The 19422-nt window shown below is 38.1% G+C and overlaps 1 protein-coding gene across 1 annotated transcript in view; it reads right to left on the reverse strand.

The window, feature by feature from the left end:
• Positions 1-19422, reverse strand: part of LHFPL3 (LHFPL tetraspan subfamily member 3) — a 560968-nt gene that overhangs the window by 150858 nt on the left and 390688 nt on the right. Inside the window, exon 2 of the mRNA XM_016219577.2 lies at positions 8701-8937. Coding sequence (XP_016075063.1) covers positions 8701-8937 — 237 coding nt within the window. The remainder of the gene's footprint in view (positions 1-8700; positions 8938-19422) is intronic.

Raw genomic sequence — 19422 nt, forward strand, 5'->3', positions numbered from 1 at the left:
GACAGCCATTCAAAGTCAGCACTGCCTTTGCCTTCAGACTCCTAAACCACATTTGACTTTAAGTCCACTAGCTAGATAAAGCTGAGAGGAAGGTACCAGTTTTGAGGGTATTATTTGAGGTGGGGTGCAGGTTAAAGAGAGAGCTCCCTCTTTGAGTGAACCATTTGTTGAATGGACCAGAGTCAATCTCAGAAGTTCAGATGTTCTCCAAGTTATCTCTAGGCATGGAGGGTGTATTGAAGGAGACAATCTCCAGCAACACATCCATGAGTGACTCCTATAAAGTTCTCTTCTTTCCATTACATCTTTGTATGTCCTTTCCTTCTGCCTCTTACCCACCAGGGGTGGCCCTCTGCCCTCTGGGTGGGTAGTAGACAACACTGACAACACAGGTGTCCCCAGATGCCCAGCAAGACATGGAAACTATGCCACTTGGTAAATGTGTAACTTTAACCATTACAGACACAATAACTGTTTCTAAAGTCAATAAATTAAGGTAGAAGAGGAAGTAGCAATGGGTGGACATTACAAGTGAGCGTATTTCAACTTAAAGGAAACAAGAACTTTCTAAGATTAAGATCTGTGCAACAATGGAATGACATCATGAGATGGAGATTAGAATAGACTAATTCATTCATTCAATAATTCACTCATTAACACATAAATATTGAGTACCTATATATGCCAGACATTATTTTAGGCAGTGGCTTTCAACTTGTGTGCCACAAGAGGCACACTGGTGTGCTGCAAAAATTTTAAAATATGCAATACCTGACTATTTAGTCAGGGTAATGTCCTTTTTTCTCTTAGATTGTCAAATAAAAAATGACAATTAACACAATAGGAATCCAGTGTGAATTAAAATCATACCTCTTTTTCTTTTTGGTCAGATTGACAAAACATATATTTTTTGGTGTGCCGCAGAATTTTAGTAATTAGTTTATATGTATGCTATGAGATGAAAAAGATTGAAAATTGCTATTTTAGGCAGTAGTGAACAGAAGAGGCAAAAATCCCTGACCCTGTGCAGCTTTTCTGGGGGAAGACAGACTACAAGAAAAAAGAGGTAAAATATATCGTAGATTAGCTGAAATAAATACATATGTGACATTTTAGAGTTATTGGCCAGGGAACACCTCATTGAGAAGGTGAGATTTGGCTAAAACCTAAAAGAGGTGAGAGAGTGAGCTGAGGTTGTGAGGAAGAACATCTCAGGCAGTGGGAAGAGCAAATGTAAAGGCCCTGAGATGGAACTGTTCTCTGCATATTTGAGAAATGACATTGAAGTCAGTGTGTCTAGAGCAGAGGAAACGAAGGAGAAAAACTGAGAAGAGATCAGAGTGGCAAAGATAGAGGCAGGCAGATCTGCATGGTCTTGTAAAGGGTGGTAAAGACTTTGGTTTTTACTCTGAGAAATGTTGTGATCTAACTTACCCTTAACAAGATAACAGTGGGTGCAATGAAGGGACCCATGAAACCATGCAGGAATGCCTGGAAATGATGGCCTGGACCAGAATGACAGTACTGACAGGGGTGAGAAGTGGGAGGATTCTGAATGTATTTCGAAGGTAGAGCTGACAAGACTTTTGGATGGGTTAGATGTGAGTTGTGAGAAAAAGGAGAGTCCAGAATGATTCAAGTTTTGGCCTAGGCAGTTGGAAGGATAAGGTTGTCATTAACTGACATGCAGAAGACTGAAGGAGGAAGAGGCTTAATGGGAAATATCAGAAACTTGGTTTGAGATGGTAATTAAATACTTGAGAAAAAGGCTATCAAATAGGCACTTGGGTATATGAGATCAGAGTTCATTGGAGAGGTTGGAAGTGGATTAAACTTGAGAGTCATTAGGGCATAGATGTTATTTGACGCCATGGCACCAGTTGAGATGACCTAGGAAGTGAGTGTAGATAGGAAGGGTGGAGAGAGAGGAAAGAATCAGCAAGGGAGACTGAGCAGACAGAGCCCCAGAGAGGCAGAAGGAAATCTAGGCAAGGTCAGCTACTGGAAGTCAACTAAAGAAAGAGTTTCAAGATAGGTCCAGTAGTCAACTGTAAAAGGTACTAATATACTATAAGAATTAAAAATTGATATGAAATTTAGCATTAGGAGATTGGGGTTGACCTTCACAAGACAGTGTCTGTGAAATACTGGGGGTAAAAACCTGAATGGAGTGAGTTTATGAAAGAATGGGAGGAGGGTAATTAGCAGTAGCAAGTACGTAAAACAAATCTATGAGGACCTCTAGGGTCTGCTCCTACTCCTAGATTAATGTGAATCCTTGTGAAAAAGTGTCAGTATATAGTCAGTATTTTATTTTATTTATTTATTTTTTTAATGTATCTTTATTGATATTAGAGAGAGGAAAGGAGAGGGAGAGAGAGAGAGAGAGAGAAACATCAATGATGAGAGAGTCATTGATCGGCTACCTAGCCTGCAACCCGGGCATGTGCCCTGACTGGGAATCAAACCCAGATCGCCTGGATCCTAGGTTGATGCTCAACCACTGAGCCACGCCCAGCTGGGCTATACTCAGTATTTTAGAGGCACATTCTGAGATGCTCTGATGACCCCAAGGACTTTTTTCATTGGGAAACAGTTCACTGTGACCTTTATAAAGTTTTAATTCAAAACACTTGAAGATACTTTTGCCTGACTAGGTGTTTTTGTTAGTTTTTATTGAGATATAATTGACATATAACATTATATTAGTTTCAGGTATACAATAATGATTCAATGTTTGTATATGTTACAAAATGATGCTCACAATAAGTCTAGTTGATGTCTATCATTTTTCATAGTTACACTTCTTTTTCTTGTGAGAACTTGTAAGATCTATTCTCTTAGCAACTTTCGAATATACAATACAGCATTATTAACTATTTATATTACAACTGGAAGTTGGTATCTTTTGACCACCCTCACCCATTCCCTGGCCCCACCCTGCCCCAACCTTTGGTAATCACCAATCTGTTCTCTATATTTCATTAGGTTTTTATAAAATTACACAGTCCAGTAAAAGAATCAGTTTTATAGGCTGTTCCCCATTCTTAAGTGTATTACGCTTTTGATTAAATAACATTGTCAATAAGCTACCAAATGAAAGTAAGACAGAACTCTTTATTTGCTATAGGGCTGGTTGGTCAAGTTGAAAGCAATAGAATCAGCATCTGTTAAGAACTGATTATTACATCATGTTGTGTAATCGAAAGAATTTGAAATTTCAAGTAAAAGGAGTTGTGGTTGAGCCCTGGATTCATTCCTTCCTAGCAGTGAAAATTTAGACCAAATATTTAACTTCTATGAAACTCAAAAACTAGAATGATAATAACTATCTCACAGGATTATTGCAAAGATCAAACAAGTGTTATATGGGGCAATGATTAATAACAAGTAAAGCCTCTATACATATTGATTATATATTGCTTCCACTCACACGCTTTTGTTGGACTCTCTCAACCCTATGGAGGAGGCAGGACTGGGTATTATTATTATTTCCATTTTAAAGATGGTGACGCTGAGTCTCTGAGATGTTAAAGGATTTGCTCAAAGTCATATAACACATATGTGCTGGAGTTGAGGCCAGAAACAAAGTTTTTATCTCTGATTTGGGGCTCTGTTCACATGGACACCATGTAGTATGGGAATCTAGTGAGGCAAGGAGGCTCCCTAGCCATGGGCCAGAGTTTCTAAATTTGACTCATTTTACTCTTGGTGATGTGAATGAATGGGGCTGTGACAGCATGGTTCAGTGGGTAAGTATGTGGTTGAGGGAGAAACCCTAGACATCCTCCTCCTTGAACTTCTCTTTCCCTTCCTTAGTCACCCATGCATTGCTAACAAGTCCTCAAAAAGGCCTTTAGTGTGTTCACTGCTCCAAGGGCAGGAGCTCTTACTGCACTTGGAGTGTCTTCAAATGACACCTTTGAAGGTATTCCCAGAATTGAAATATTTTACTGCTGGGAGAAACCTTAGATACCACTTGGACAGCCTGTATTTTATGGACAAGGGAGCTTAATTCTGGACTATTAAGATGTAGGTAAGGCTCCTCAGGTTGAGTCAAAGACAGCACTCTGGGCAGTGTGCACTCTTTCCACTACACCATGCTGCTACTCACAGTGCCGCCTTGGCATGGCATGGCACCTTAAATCAAAATTCTGAAGCCTTTCTCAATTAGTTAAGTAAAATAAATTTATTCTATCTCCTTTTATTATAGCATTAAGAAGAGCTTAAGCCACTTAATAAATAAACGGTAGCTGGAGTCACCTCTTGATGGATAATCATGTTTTCTCATTTGCAGTGTAAGTACTAGAAGACAAAGTGACTTTAAAACTGCTATAACAGGACCCAATTATCTGATAAGCAATTCCAAAGGCCATATACACAAACGAAGAACAGACTTCTTTAAAAATGGTGTGTGACAAGGAGTTAAGAGATACTTATGGCACAGAAGCTATGGAAGATGTAATTATTTATCCTTTTACAACTAATGAAAGAAATTGAAAATAAAGCTTTCATTTCAAATCCTTTGTATCTGGATGAAACTTTAATTTTACATAATTAAATTGACTTCACAGTTCAGTGTGTTAAAATATGCAATTAAGCAGCATATCAAGGTTAAATGCCTGCTGTTGTTGGCTCATTTAGAAATCATGCTGCTGAACTCCCAAACGAGAATGAACACCTGCCTGTTTGCTGTTATCCCCAGAGCCCGGGACAGCACACAGCCTGCAGGGTGACTCCAAATTCAGAGTAGGCAGTTGAGTTTTCTTGCATGCATTAACTCCTGCATAAAGTTAGTTGGATATTTAAAGAGTTTTTACTTCTCTTTGTTTTTCAGTGAGGCTTTTTTTTTAATGATAAAATATTCTGGGACTTTGAAGGAGCCTCATGGATTATTAGCTTTATCTCTTACAGAAGTTCCTTCTAAAACACTTGCATCATCAAAATTGTTGCAGTCTGTTTATTGTATGTTAAAACTCATTTATTCCAATTTTGCCATTTCACAATATATGATACATTTGGCTAAAGACCTTTTATTTTTATTTTTTAATTTTTTAAAAAAATATATCTTTATTGATTTCAAAGATAGGAAAGGAGAGATAGAAACATCAATGATGAGAGTCATGGATCGAGCCCACAACCCGGGCATGTGCCCTGACCAGGAATCCAACCCCGATTGCCTGGATCCTAGGTCGACACTCAACCACTGAGCCACACCCGGCCGGGCTAAAGACCATTTAAAATTTAACTTTGCACTCCTGGAAAAGGAGGGGCTCAAGAAATGTTGTGGGAGGTGTTGAAGGAACGATGAAGCAGGACTGGTGTGAATTCACCAGGAATTTGGGAATTCATCTTAAGAGGCAGTGGTCTGTATAGGTGTAGTCATTCATGGTGTACTCCTCTCATTTTCTCTTTGAATAGCACTGTTGTGATGACTAATTTATGGCTGAGCACCATCTTATATTCCCTTTCATTTTAAGACTCTGAGTGGAATATAGTTCAATTAGAACTGAGTTCTTTTCCTTTCTTTCTTATATTCTAGAATCCATGTAACGGGTTCTTGTTTTGTCCATTGGGATGGTTGTTGGGAAGGACTCATCAATCAAAGCAATATCCTTGTAATGATACATGGAAAACTTGAACGCATTTGGTGGCTTCTCCAGATAAATGGAGGAAGTGTATTGCTAGATTAAGTGCAAAACCACAAAAAGAATATATGATCATGACATGAGACCACTTAAGACATGAGACTGCTTAGGACAAACTTTTTTGAATTGGGGGCATATGCTATATTTGCAGGTTTATTTTCTTTATAATGCTCTTGTTACTTATTATAGGATGATGAACAGACCATAAAACTGGAAGATTATAAAATATATTACAGTGTGTATAGTGATGGAATGTATGAATGTTTTACTCTTTTGAGGTGAGGCTTGAGATATGGTATTATCTGCTTCCGTGATACCAGAAGGTACGATGGAGTTACAAAACTCTTCTAAAACTTTGTGAGCTATATTTGCCTCTGTCTCATTGCATGGCCTTGGAACCCAAAAGAGGTCTTGGCTACCAAGGGCTATCTTGGGGGTTTTATCAGAAAAAATAATTAATAGTGAAAAAGAACTTTTTAGTAAGTGAAAAATTTTGTTAATATATCTATGCAAATTGTAAATGCACTCATTTATAATCAATTTCATAATTACAAGTTATTCTTATCTTATCAGCTATTTCTTCCCTTACAATCTATAGAACATTAATGGTATTTAGTTTGGGTTATTGCATGCACTTGAATGACATTAAACTACTGTTTAGTGAAACTATGTTCATACACAGACATACAAAATCACTGATTGATCTTCCCTCAATCAAACTTTGGAAGTTTCAACATTGAACAAGTGTTTAAATAATAACAAACAATAAACACTACTTTGCACAGCAACTGTAAACCTTGTACCATTTCTCAGAAACATGCAGGTTTAATTTTCTACATGGCTTAGGATTCTGGTCTCATTTTATACAGACTCTGGTGTACAAGGATCTGACATGTCTGCAGAGTAGAGCTGCCGAGACCTTCTCAGAGTTCCAGATAAAGGATTTCCAGTTGTGAAATAAAAGTGTGGCACAACTGAAATGCTTCATCAATGTGGCCTGATACTCTCTGCTACTTTATTGGATCTGATTTGATACAGATGAATTGTTACTGATTTTAGTCGTTCAGAACCAGATGGAAGAAACTGGATACATGCAAATGTGATACACACAAAAGATAATGAACACAGAAAAATCATACACTGCTCTTAAACCTTATGTTGGCCTTGTAACTTTCTTTCCCATCAACACTTATACTGAGGTGTTTCCAATGTATTGTTGATTGGAACATGTTGCTTTCTTTAATGAAAACCTGAACAGAAAGGATCAGACATCAACATTTAACTGAGCCAACCAGAAGAAAAGACCTTTTGAAAATTGAGTGTTATCCTATAATCCTAGCTGTTCCTTTCTAAAGTATGAATTCAGAATTGTTGTTACTTGTATATGTGGACAGGAGTTAAAATTCCCAATTGCCAAGTAAAAATCTTCCTGTTATTCTTTTTTTAATTTTCTCCTCCTTATCTGTGGTCAAAGGATATCTGGAAAGTTAAAGGTTCTCAATATCACTTGGAGCTGTATAGTGAATATATAGCATTCTGGTCCCATTACTGAGTAGGGTGGAAATCAAGAGTTTGTAGAACAAAGTGATGTTTTCTTTAATTCATTCTGTAGGGAAAGGTAACTTATTTTGACATTGAGCTACTCTTATTATTAACTTTGAAGTAAAGTTACTAGACAGAGACCCGTGTACACCCAACAAGTCACAAAGATAACAGAGAAGGGCACCCAATTAATGAGCACATGTGAAAGCACTTTAAATCTGTACCATGCTTTATAAAGTATAATAATTGACTTCATAATATCCTTTTTATTTAGAAAGTAGTTGCATTTTTAAGAAGTATCAGTACTGCTTTCCTGTGAAAGGATTATTTTTGTGTTTAGAATAGAACCACGTAAACTAATACCTGTTCCATCTATAAATCAGGGAGATAAAGAACTTATGAATGAGGCTTGCTGCTCTCCCAGACTTCTCAGTTTTCTCTCCTCATAGTTCCTAGTTTATAAGCAGACACAGTGATGATCTAAATGTAAAGTTTGCTAACTATCATTACATGAGACATTCATGTAGATGCTAATATAAGCTTATACTTGAGGCTTGCTGGAGCAGCGAAGAGTCTCTGATGTTAGTAACTACTTGAAATAAGCTAATTTCATACTTCAAGGAGGGGTTTAGTTCCCAATTAAGAATAAAAGCTAGAAGAAGGAGCCACTCAATTGAAGGTACTGATATAAGTTTAAAGTATTAAAGTTAAAGATAATATAAAGATAAAACAGTTAAATGAATCTAAGTCTATACAGAGAAAGTAAATTCTATCCCAAGAAATTTTTAGAAATCTGGAAAGAAAATTAAAGGATTCATCTTGAATAATGACTTGTTACCTTAATGGTCTACTGTAATATTTCTGTATCATTCACTAGTCAATGTCCTATTTTATATCCTAGATTCTTTGTGTTTCTAGAAGGTATTTTCTTTTTGAAGAGAAATCTGAGGACTTTTGATTACCCAGATAACACATTTAAAATTCAGCTAATTAGATAATTACTGAAATCTCTAACTGCAACTCTTTGAGGCCAGTATTGCTACCTTTCTCTGAGAGAATGAGTCTGAATTCAACTAAAATGGTTGTGAACAGCTTAATAAGGACAGTTATAGATGATTTCCTGAGATTACCCTGACATTTATTTCAACCTGGAAAACAGCTGAATACATGGAGAAGAAGCACTCTCCATTTGGTCAAACAGACACCCCCCCCTCCACACACACACACATAAAGTTGTATTCATAGCCATTGACTCAGAAGAGAAGAAACTGGAAAAATATATTTAAATAATGATAAATTTCTAAGGACTGAGAGAGCCTTAGAAAGGTAAATGTAAAAATATAATATTTTAATTGTGTAAACTTCTTAAGTCTGGAGGGAAACTAGATAACATTAAAAGTTGCAGCAAATTAGACCCACAGGGGAAGCACTGATACTTGATGGGAAAGAATAGAAAGTATTGCTTTGTGTGCTTACGTGTCCAGGTAAAAGTTCCCCAAAGTGATCTTACCTTTGTTTTCAGCCTTCAGTTCTTCTGCCATCAAGCTGTCTTGTCGGTTACCAAGCACAAATGCCAGAAAGGAGAGGATCAGGGCATCCAGAATCCCAATAATAGCCAGGATGTATGCCCAGCGGACTGAGCAAGCCCCAAGAGTGTACTTGTCTGTCTTTTCTCCACACATTCGTTTCACTTCATCTGAATCCCAGCCGTCAGGGAAGATCATACAGCCAAGCACAAGGCAGGCAGCTGAGAGAGGGGGCAAACACAAAAAGAAAACAAAGGAGTTAACATAAATTTTATTTTAACAAATAGCAGTGATTTGACAGTTTCAAATTATAGAGTTAAAGAACAGAAAATCTCATGCCTGTCCTACATGGAGTGTGTCCCCCCCACTCTCCTCCATTTTAATGTAAATGTAGGCCAGCACCCTGCAGGAGCTATAGGAACTCACTTCACAGTGAGACCACGCATTCTGAGAAAACTGAAGGGATGTTGATCTATAAGAAAACACTAAAAAACCCCTAAATTTTGGTGTGCATTTGTGTAAGGCTTCCATTGCCAATAGGAATCATATGCATAAGAAATCATAACACTGCAGAAGGACAATTCAATGCTGGCTTTGAAGAGCTATGACAGAGCCAGATAAGGGACTAGGATACAATGCCAGAGGGTATACTGACTTTGAGCCACAGCAAAATATAATTTCATGTTGTGATCTCTAACACACACACACACACACACACACACACACACACAGTTTCTTGAAATTAAACTCTCCACATGTAATTTACTCCGATATTTTCTATTCTATTCTCTGTTCTATTTTATTTTTAAAAAGGCTGAAAAACACTGCAACATGGTGTGGCACTATTGAGCTTTTATGGAAATTCAGAAATTTGAGGTAAATACTTATATTCTATTTCCTAAATATCAGTGTGAGAATTATATGAATACTTAAAAAAAAAAGAATGTTACTTTGAAAATTAAAGAAGATAAGCGGTTTTGTTGCCACTCTATATTTAATTGAATTATTTGGGGTAAACGATAATAGTTTAAGTTATCAGGAGATTTATGAAAGGGTGGGTTCATTCATTAATTCCTTAATTCATTCACCCATTAATTCAACAACTACTTACTGAATATTTCCTATGGTGTCATCGACACTTCCTTACTTGAAGCCTTCATTATATCTCAAAGGGAACCCTAACTTCCCTCAGCCTTCAGTTCACCCTCTCTCTAATCCAGATTACGCATCACCACTTAGACCATCATGTTCAAAACCTTTTTCTGGCTCCCCATTGGTACCGAAGAACACTCAGATACCTTAGGAATTCAAAGGCTCCATAATCAAGCCCCTACTTACTTTTCTGGCCCCCCTTTCCTTTATACTCCCCACTTTACTTGGAGTGAATTAAACATGACTCTATCCATACAGCAAGTTTTTTAATCTTTTTATTTTCTCTTCTGCCTGGAGTATTTTCCACTATTGTCCTTAAATGTTCACTCTTAAAATCTTTTAACATTCAAGTCAAATGCAACATCCTCCACAAAGCAAGCCAGCTCAAATTCTTAACTTAGAAATATTGCTAAATTGGTTCTGGTACCAAGTCTGCAGTGTGTGTGGGTTTTCTCAAGCATACCAACAAACAGTACTCGGATACCAACTGGATGTCCTACAGTTCAACTCAATTCTGAGACTATCTATCTGCCTGGAGATAGTACCAGATTCCACTGGTCAAGGAATTACCCCTGCCGTCCCTTCAGATGCCTGTCTCAAGCCCAGATTGTTTCCTGTGCTTCTGACAACTGACTACAAATTGGAGGTTTCAATGACTCCTCCAACTCAGGATGCCAATGGGAAATCCAGGTCGTTACCTGTACTTCTGACCCATTGGCTATATAAACCAGAGGTTCCCAAGACACCTTTCTCGAGTTCAGTTAATTTGCTAGAGCGGCTCACAGAACTCAGGGAAACATTTTACTTACTAGAGTACTGCTTTAATATAAAAGTATCTATATAACTCAGAAGCAGTCAGAACAGATGCATAGGGCAGGGTATGGGAAAAGGAGCAGAGCTTCCAAACCTCCTCCCAGTGCACCACTCTTCCAGCACCTCCACATGTTCACCAGAAGCTCTCTGAACTTCATCCTTTGGGGCTTTTACCCAAGCTTCATAGGCATTATTGAGTAAATAATTATCCATTGGTGACTGATTCAGCTCCAGCCTCTCCCCATTCTAGAGAGGTCAAGGGGATGGGACTGAAAGTGCCAACCCTTTAGTCACGTGGTTCTCCTGGCAATCAACTCCCAACCTTAGGTGAGCACCAAAAGTCATCTTATTAACATAACAAGAAACATCTTAAGCACTCTTACACTTAGGAAATTCCAAGGGTTTTAGAAGCTCTCTGCCAGTGGAAGCAGACCAAAATACAGATTACTTATTATAAATCACAATATCACAGTTGTCCATCTCTGAACTCCCATAGATGTTGACTGTACCTATCCTAGAGTCTTGGTTACTTTTTATATTTGTTGTTTATTTACAAGTATTACCTCAATTCATAGACTATAAGCTTTCTGAGTCTTTGGTCAGTATTAACATAAGAAATCATTCAAGCCTGTGAAGAATTTTTTTGTGAGTTTATTTGAGCCAAACTGCGGACAATTGCCGGGAAGTCAAAACCTCAGTGGATTGAGATAATGCTCAGGAGAATGGCAGTTTTGCACCTGGCTTTATAGATTACAACCAAAGGGGAAGATGGAAGTGGGTTACGTAAAATTTACTGGTGATAGATTAGGGAGGTGGAAGAAAGCAAAGAGGGGAAACCTCTGGGATTGGATAAAAAGTAAAATGATAGACACACACTTCTTTTACATAGTTGGGTAAAGGATAGTTAACAGTCTACAGTTAACAAGGTATCAATAACAATGAGAAGATTCCTGGTCTATGCCCTGGTGCATTGGGGGCCTGGAAAAAGGGGAAATTGCTTTGTTTTGCAAAGGCATGTGTTAATCAGGTATGTTATCGCAGATGCAAAAGATAACCGACAGGCTTAAAGTGAAAATTAACCTTTGTTAGGGATAAATACTGTCTCCTGACATGGCTACCAACCATAACCTGTTTATGTTTAAAAAAGTTTTACTTTCAGACCATTCTTAGTGGTTGTTTCAGGTCTCTGAGTTTGCAAGGCTGCCACACAGGCCTGCTCTGAGCTTGTCAGGTTTAGCATGTGGCCCCTTTTTGTCCACATCAGTCATCATATTCATAGCACCTAAAACACTGCCTTATACATAGTAGGCACTAAAGTACTTTTGACTGGGAGAGTAAGTGAATGAATACATGAATTGTAACAGATAGTATACTCTAACTATAGTTTATAAAAGTCAATATCACAACTACTCAAGGTCACAAAAAACTATGAAAGGTCTAGTTAAAGATAGATTTATATTTAGGTGACATATAACAGAGACAATTTTGTTATGACTAGACAACAGATTATAAGTACTTGGGAGAAGAGTTAGAAAAAAGTGAAGTTAATGATTTGAAAATATTTTCAAATTCCTGTTTCCTTTGTATCTCTCAGCACACAGTACCAACATGGTCTCCAAGGCACTGTCTAGCAATAACAATCTGTTTATTTTAAAAATATGTGGTTTCCATGAGAAAAACTCATTTTCTTTGAGAAGACATAGAAGATCTTTGAATCCAAACCATAATTCAAAAAAAATCACCTCTAAGGAGGATATGGTACTTGGAATATTTTAAAAATATTCTGTGCTTTTTTACATATTAAATAATTTTTATCTATGAGAAAGTTACTTTTTTATAAAGAAAAAAATCAAATACTTTTCCTTTATGAACGGGAATCCCTTGGAGAATAATTTATACCTTCAGTAAACACAATAGAAATCACCATTGACAAGTTTAGACAGGTTACTGGACATTACAGGACAACTTCACTGAAACAGGATATTTGTGGAATGGTGATGAAAGGACAGAAAAAAGGCCTTTCTTTTTCTTTGCTGTGGCTTTCCACAACTTATGAGAAGCAACTGGTAACTAAACCCCAGGATTGTTGGCTCCTATGATTCTAACAGCCCCTCTGTTCAAATGCAGACAAGACAAGCTACTTTCAAGACAACATTCTTGCACCCCCCTCCTCCCCAGTTGTTTTCACAACTCAGGGATAATTACCACCAAGGAGCCTCTAGTAGGTAGAAAGTTCCCTTCCCCTCTCCCCTTCAAACAAGCCTCTTTTGCACTCTTCATAACTTCTGCTCTAAGCACGTTTTACAGGCTTGGGGAAAATACTAATAAGACACCTCCCTAGTACATCTCCCCAACTATCTCCTGGAAAGTGAACACACTGTAACTTTTCAAGAAAACCTCCCTGGTATCTGCTCAGCTTCAAGACAACCCAAACCCCTCCCTTCCTTGTCGCCTAGCAACGTACCTGCTTAAAACCCCAGGCCAATCCTTTGTTTCTTGTCCTTGTATTGATTAGCAATGCACTTGCCCTTTCCCTTCTCAGGAATGGGGGTGGGGAGTAAAAATAAGATTTATTTCTGCATTTCTTCTCTCAGTTGTGAAATCTTTCACAGCCCGGGTCACTGGTCCAAAACCCTAACAAGGTGACATCAACAAAGACATCTTTTCTGAAGGTCTTCTGCACTGAGGGTAGACTATCTTAAAAGTTTCCATTTCTGGAGACTCTGAGTTAGAAATTGGGATAAAAAGAGCAAAGGTAGAATTAAAACCCTGGAACTAAAACCATAGCAGAATAATGGCAACCCCTTGTTCCCTATTTTCAAAGTCTATTTTAAGTGAAGAATCTGAAAAAAGAGATGATGTCATATACAATTTTGTTTAATTTTATGCTGGTATTTAATGGGTATTTTGCTGAAAGTTATAAAAATAGAATTTAAAAAATGCAATTCTTATTTTCAATAGTCTAAGGGAGTTGGCTGTTCAAAGACACAGGTCAGGGTTTGGCCTCCTGCGGAAAAAAGTTTAGCCCCCCCCCCCCCCCCAGCAGTGCATTCCAGATGTTCTGGCCAGAAGGCACTGGATTATGTGTTGGATTCTCTACTCCCTTTTTGTTTACCATCTTTTAAAGTGAAAGATATGCTCTTTTTCTGATTTATCTGTTTGGAAAATCTGAATGGTTATATAATAGGATACAGAAAAAATAAAACAATTGCATTTAAAAGAGTTTAAAACTTTGTAAGTGAAATCTGTGATTAAAATCCAGTTTTTGAAAGCTGTGTGTTAGATGGGCCAGGTACAGAAACTCACCAGGGCAGGAAGCCCTGGATGCCTAGCAAGGGGCAAAATTAAGAAGAAAAGATCCTTGTCCCCAGGGTAACCTATCCTTCCCCAGCATATCACTGGTCATGCAGTTTAGACCCCCTGAGCATTTCCTCTCTAAAGAAAACATCTAGGCCTCGATTGTATTTCTGTTCCAGGCCCAGTAAAGCAATAAAACCAGACAAGTGACTCCGAGGCTGCCTCTGGACCAGCTACATTGATTAATGACCCCCTGCCCTGGCACTGACCAATCAGTGGAGACCACAACCCTGAAAGAGCAAACCTGGAAAGCTGATGAATATTTTATTGAGACACTCCCTTGAGACCCCCTAAGATTTCCACTTGCAAGAAAGAGATAAATGTGCTCAGAACAAAGGATCCAGCTTGAGTTCCCCACCAGGGGAGCATGCCAGTGCCACCTCCATCCCCTTTCTTCCCTCCAAGGGGACCCTGTGAAACCTGCAACCAGAGGAGCAATGCCCTGCGGCAGCTCATCCTAGGCTTACCCCCGAACCTGTCTCCAAGGCCCCTTCTCTCTCTGACTTCTCAGGGAGCCAAAGCAGCCCAGCCTAGCTCTCCTGCTGCTACGTCTATGCTCTTCGTTGTTTCACTATCCTAAGTATATTTTTGCTGCCATCATGGACCCAATACCCTTTGGCTAAGTGTTGTGTAGCCCTTCCCTTTGGATATGCCCATCACCTTTTAATTAAATAAATTTAATTTTTTTAAATCTGAGGTGGCTATTTAGCCTGCCCGAGCACCACCGACCTTAACCTTTCACTGTGTTTCTAGATAGCTGTTGCATAACAAGTTTTATTTTCTGACAATGTATTATCCAAATACACATTTTCTTCTTCCCCTATCCAAGCTTCTTCTACTTGGCTGTTTTGTTTTATTTTTGAAAGGTTGAGGCCCCCAAAAGTTTAGTGTATTTAAGATTAATTTAAGCCATCAAAATAGTTTAGGCTCTGTTGGTTTCTTTGGAAAGGTATTATTTTTATGTTCCACATTAATGCTTGAGTGCTATAATAAATTCTGTTTTCTGGCGTTCTATTAGCCAGAACTTTATTAACCTGCAGGATTTGTATAGCCACTGAAAACTAATAGCTGTTCCTAATCCTGACTAAGAAGTACCTGCAAGATCCTAGGCTAATGTCTCAGTCAATAAAAAATTAAATACTATTACTCTTGGCTTTATAACTAATTATTTCTAATTCTGTATAAATTACTCATCCTGTAAGATGTAACACCATCACTACACTAAACAGTAGAATATACGAAGCACCAGAACATTTGATTAGTTTGGGCGTGCTATTTCCTGACCAAAGGGACACTGGAGAATTAGTTCCAATTGGGCTATTATCCAAAAACGGTTTCTTATCAGGATGTCACCTAGGAAATGACTAACTTACTCGCAGCTATATATTCCTTCATTTCGGCAGCAGGTTTTCTGCAAGTATATCAGAGAACATTCTTGAATGTTAAAGAGAAATGAGAGCTGACAAGTTGGAGCTGAGCAGAGAATAATGAAAAGAAACCCATGTCTTTACAGCACGATTTCATGACATCTTCTAATCTAAAATACATAATAAAGGCATCCTTGTGAGGGCATGACTGTGACTGCAATTTTAAGCATATTCCAAATGACTAGGAAACATTCACACTGCTGAAAGGAGCCTCCGTGTAGAGACTGATGTCCACAATGGGTTCTTATGAAATAGGACACAAAGAGCTAGTGGTTCCCCGGAGCCGCTAATTGCTCTGGGATTTTATTTTATTTATTTTTTTGCCAAAGAGCTTAATGTAAGCTCTGTGAAGGAAACATCCTTAGAAAAATCCACTAATGTTTTTAATTGGGTCTTTCTCAAAAGGAAAATGAAGCAAGGTGAAAAAAGCAATAGGAAGTCTATTGTCTGGGTCACTTGGGCCTCCTGATATTGCTGGTCCAACTGTCCTAATCAGGACTGTTAACATTGGGAACCTGAGAACTACTTTTTTTTGGACAGAAAGAGAAAGTCTAAATTCATTCTTTAAAAAGTCTATGCACTGTTTCACAAAAAGCTTGATAAATTGCCTCAGGCTGCTGAAACACTCAAAGGGAGCATGGTGTACAAAATGAACTTGCATTCACTTAATTTTATCAGTTATTCAGGCATCAGTAATTGAAGACACTCATGCCATCAGAGTTGCCAGGCTGTGGAGGGGGTGTCCACATGAGGACTGCCACTCTAAAAACCTGGTAAAGGAGACACAAGAATCATTCCTATAGCTTCCTCATTAGCACATGGCTGACAAACTTGACCTATGGTATTTATACGTTTGGACAAGGTATTATAGTCATACCTCAGTTTACCTCTGGAAAATGGAGTCACTAGACAAGCCAGGACTTGATTTACTGTGGTTTAGAGTCTGGCGGAGAGAACAAATTGTCTCCTGATAAATTTTGATTTTAAACCCATTTTATGGGCATTTAACTTGGGGTCATAACACAAATGATACAACATCCTTAGGAAGGAGGCAGGGAGAAAGTGTAAATAAACACTGGGGTCTCAAAGGGAAGAGTGAGAAACTTGTGCATGATAACAAAAGCCTTGCTACTCTGCCCAGACACTCAGCCCTAACTGCCTGGGTAAAGGCATCTGTACCTATGCTGAGTCAGCTCTGAACCCCCAGCACAGCAGAAAGGGGGTAATCAGGTTTCACCCACAGTGCAGAATTCACTTTTATAGAATGATACCAGACATGAGGAAAAACATTCCATTGTAAACATAACTTGCTAATTTGCTCAAATTTTGAGGGTTAATAGCCAAATATAATACAAATCAGAATTTAGAACTTAAAAATACAGTGCAGTTCTGATCTCTAGAATGCTACCAGCTGGCATTTAAAATATATCTTGGATCCAATCAAATCTTGACATCTTGATAATGACAGTTAATACCATGAATGGGGCACACTGCACATGCATCATCTCATCTAATTCTCAAGCAAAGCTAAGGGAAATATGAGAACACTTCTTCCTGGCTCTTCGAGTTTTCACAAAGAGGGATTTTTCTTGAAACACCCTGGTTCCTTATTCCTCTCTATGGAGATGGGATGAATTCCCCAAGGAATATCTGGTGAAGAGGAACTGGGTGTACCAGCCAAACCCCTTCCCCCCTTTAGTTTAGGAGCTATCTGTCTGCATGGATGTATGTTCTGCTCCCCTGAGCTGCAGGTTTTACAGAGGTTGGGCTTGACTTTCCGGTGCTGCCTATGAGTAGGAAGGTAAGTATGCCAAATTCTCGGGGTGCAGATTAGGAAGTCCTTTTGGCTAAGAAACCCAGAGCCATATTTTTCAGCCTTTCTCATAATAAAGGGGATGTTTTGGCCTTCGTCAGCCAACTCTTCTCTCTCTCATTTGGCTCAGAGCTTGGGAAGGTTTCACAGTTCTGCAGGCTGGAAATCTGAGCTCAGAGTACCAGCATTGTCTGGTGGGCACCTTCTTTTGGGTTGCATGTAAAAGGCTGACTTCTTGTCCTAACCTCACATGGCAGAAAGAACTAGTTGATTCTCTGGCCTCTTCTTATTACCTAATTACCTCCCAAAGGCTCCAGCTCCTACTACTGGGATTAACATGTTAATCTACTAATCTTGGGAGAACATTCAGGCCATTGCAGAGTGGGAACAGAAGGTTGTCAGTCATCGCTTCTTCTCCAAACTCAACATTATTTTCTTTTATACAAATGAGGAAGCTGAGGCACAGATACTGGCTCAAAGTCATACAAAACCCCCAAATGGCAGAAACAAGATTTGAATTCAGGCAGTCTAGCTTTGGAATCTATGCTTTTAACATCATCTATGCTATTATCCTTTACTTATCAATAATAATGGTACTTGCCCTAATCACTTTAGAATATTGGTTTTAGAACTAAGAACACTCACAGAGTCTTGGCAGTGCTTAACATGTTTATAATTAGACATTTATTCTTTGAGTACAAGAGCTATTACTAAAATAATGCTTAGAAACTGTTAACTTTTATATGTATAAATATTTCTTTTGTTTACTCTAGTATTTCACCTGTTCATAATTTCATCTTATATGTAGTGCCAAGAACATTAGAGTAATTATAAATTATAAGTGTGTGGAGTGGAAATTAATGAGGTTTTACTGCATAAATATATGTACATTTGGTTTTATACACATTTCACAAGAAAATCGTCCTTATCTTTTAGCTTGATATTTTAAGTTGGCTATTTGTTAGCCAAACATTTTATATATTATTAAAAGGTATATATTCCTTTTAAGATTATATATGTATATACATATGACTATGAGTATATATGTACCTTATTATTAATTTATATATTGTTACTTATATGTGGAATAATTTCTGCTTAAAGTAAAAATTCAATTCATGTCATTCATGAATCAATTAGGTTCTATTTAAGTTTTGTGAAGACTTATTTCTTTTAAATAACTTCTTTAGATTTCAAAAGACACAATGTTTTAATGAACATTTCAATAAACACACAACGGAAAGTGCCGGCAGGTCACAAACATGTCTGAAATTTGCAGGTGAGCCCTTGATTTAGGCAACATTTTCGCATGCTAAAATCTATACTGCATTTCAGAAACAGGATCTTAAGACAGGAAAAGATGATCTTTCTCCATGGCCATATGAATGAGACCCTGTGTAGTAGTATACCTATCACCATTCTCCCAGCAAAATCTGCTTTGGCCTAACATGCAAACAAAGCAACATAGACCAATGGTTATCCTGCCAGCACTTTTGCAAGTGGCTCTTTGTGCCATGGCTGCTTTATTTGTAAAACAGGGAGCTCTGGTCTACATTATTAACTGGTTACCTACTATTTACATTGTATTATTTATATTGAGGAATAAATTGGTATTCACTTGATGCTCCATACATACACATATTATTGGAAATAACTGTGCTCATAGAAATAATTCATGAGCTGACTCAACGTCTTCCTGCTCAGCAGGCTGAGGGAGCATGGTGCACTAGCTCTCCACTCTGATCCATTACAGGACTCAGGGAAAGTTGCCGTTGGCTAGAGTTAGACAAAGTCAGGAATCTCATGCAATCTGGCTATCAGCATTTTATTTCTCAACTGAAGGGGTGGCCTTAGGAGCTACTGAATTCCTCCTCAGATGATGAGCTCTTCCCAGCCTGCTAGGCGCCTAGAAATAAGAGTCCCTATTTTTAGACTTTCCTAAAACAGAATTTGGCACCAATTATTGCAGCAAGCTTTTTTAAAGACAGCTTGCTCACTTTTAATTTTATTTCTTTGAATGAACATTTTAATGCTTTGGAAACTTCAGATGGCAAAAACTGTTTAAAGAAAACATGTGGAAAAAAATAAATATGGTACACTAAAAGTGTTGGAGTGGAACCAAGTTCAAGAAAGATGAGTTTCTC

Source organism: Miniopterus natalensis, chromosome 10, assembly GCF_054644295.1.
Source record: "Miniopterus natalensis isolate mMinNat1 chromosome 10, mMinNat1.hap1, whole genome shotgun sequence".
Classification (NCBI taxonomy): Eukaryota; Metazoa; Chordata; class Mammalia; order Chiroptera; family Miniopteridae; genus Miniopterus; species Miniopterus natalensis.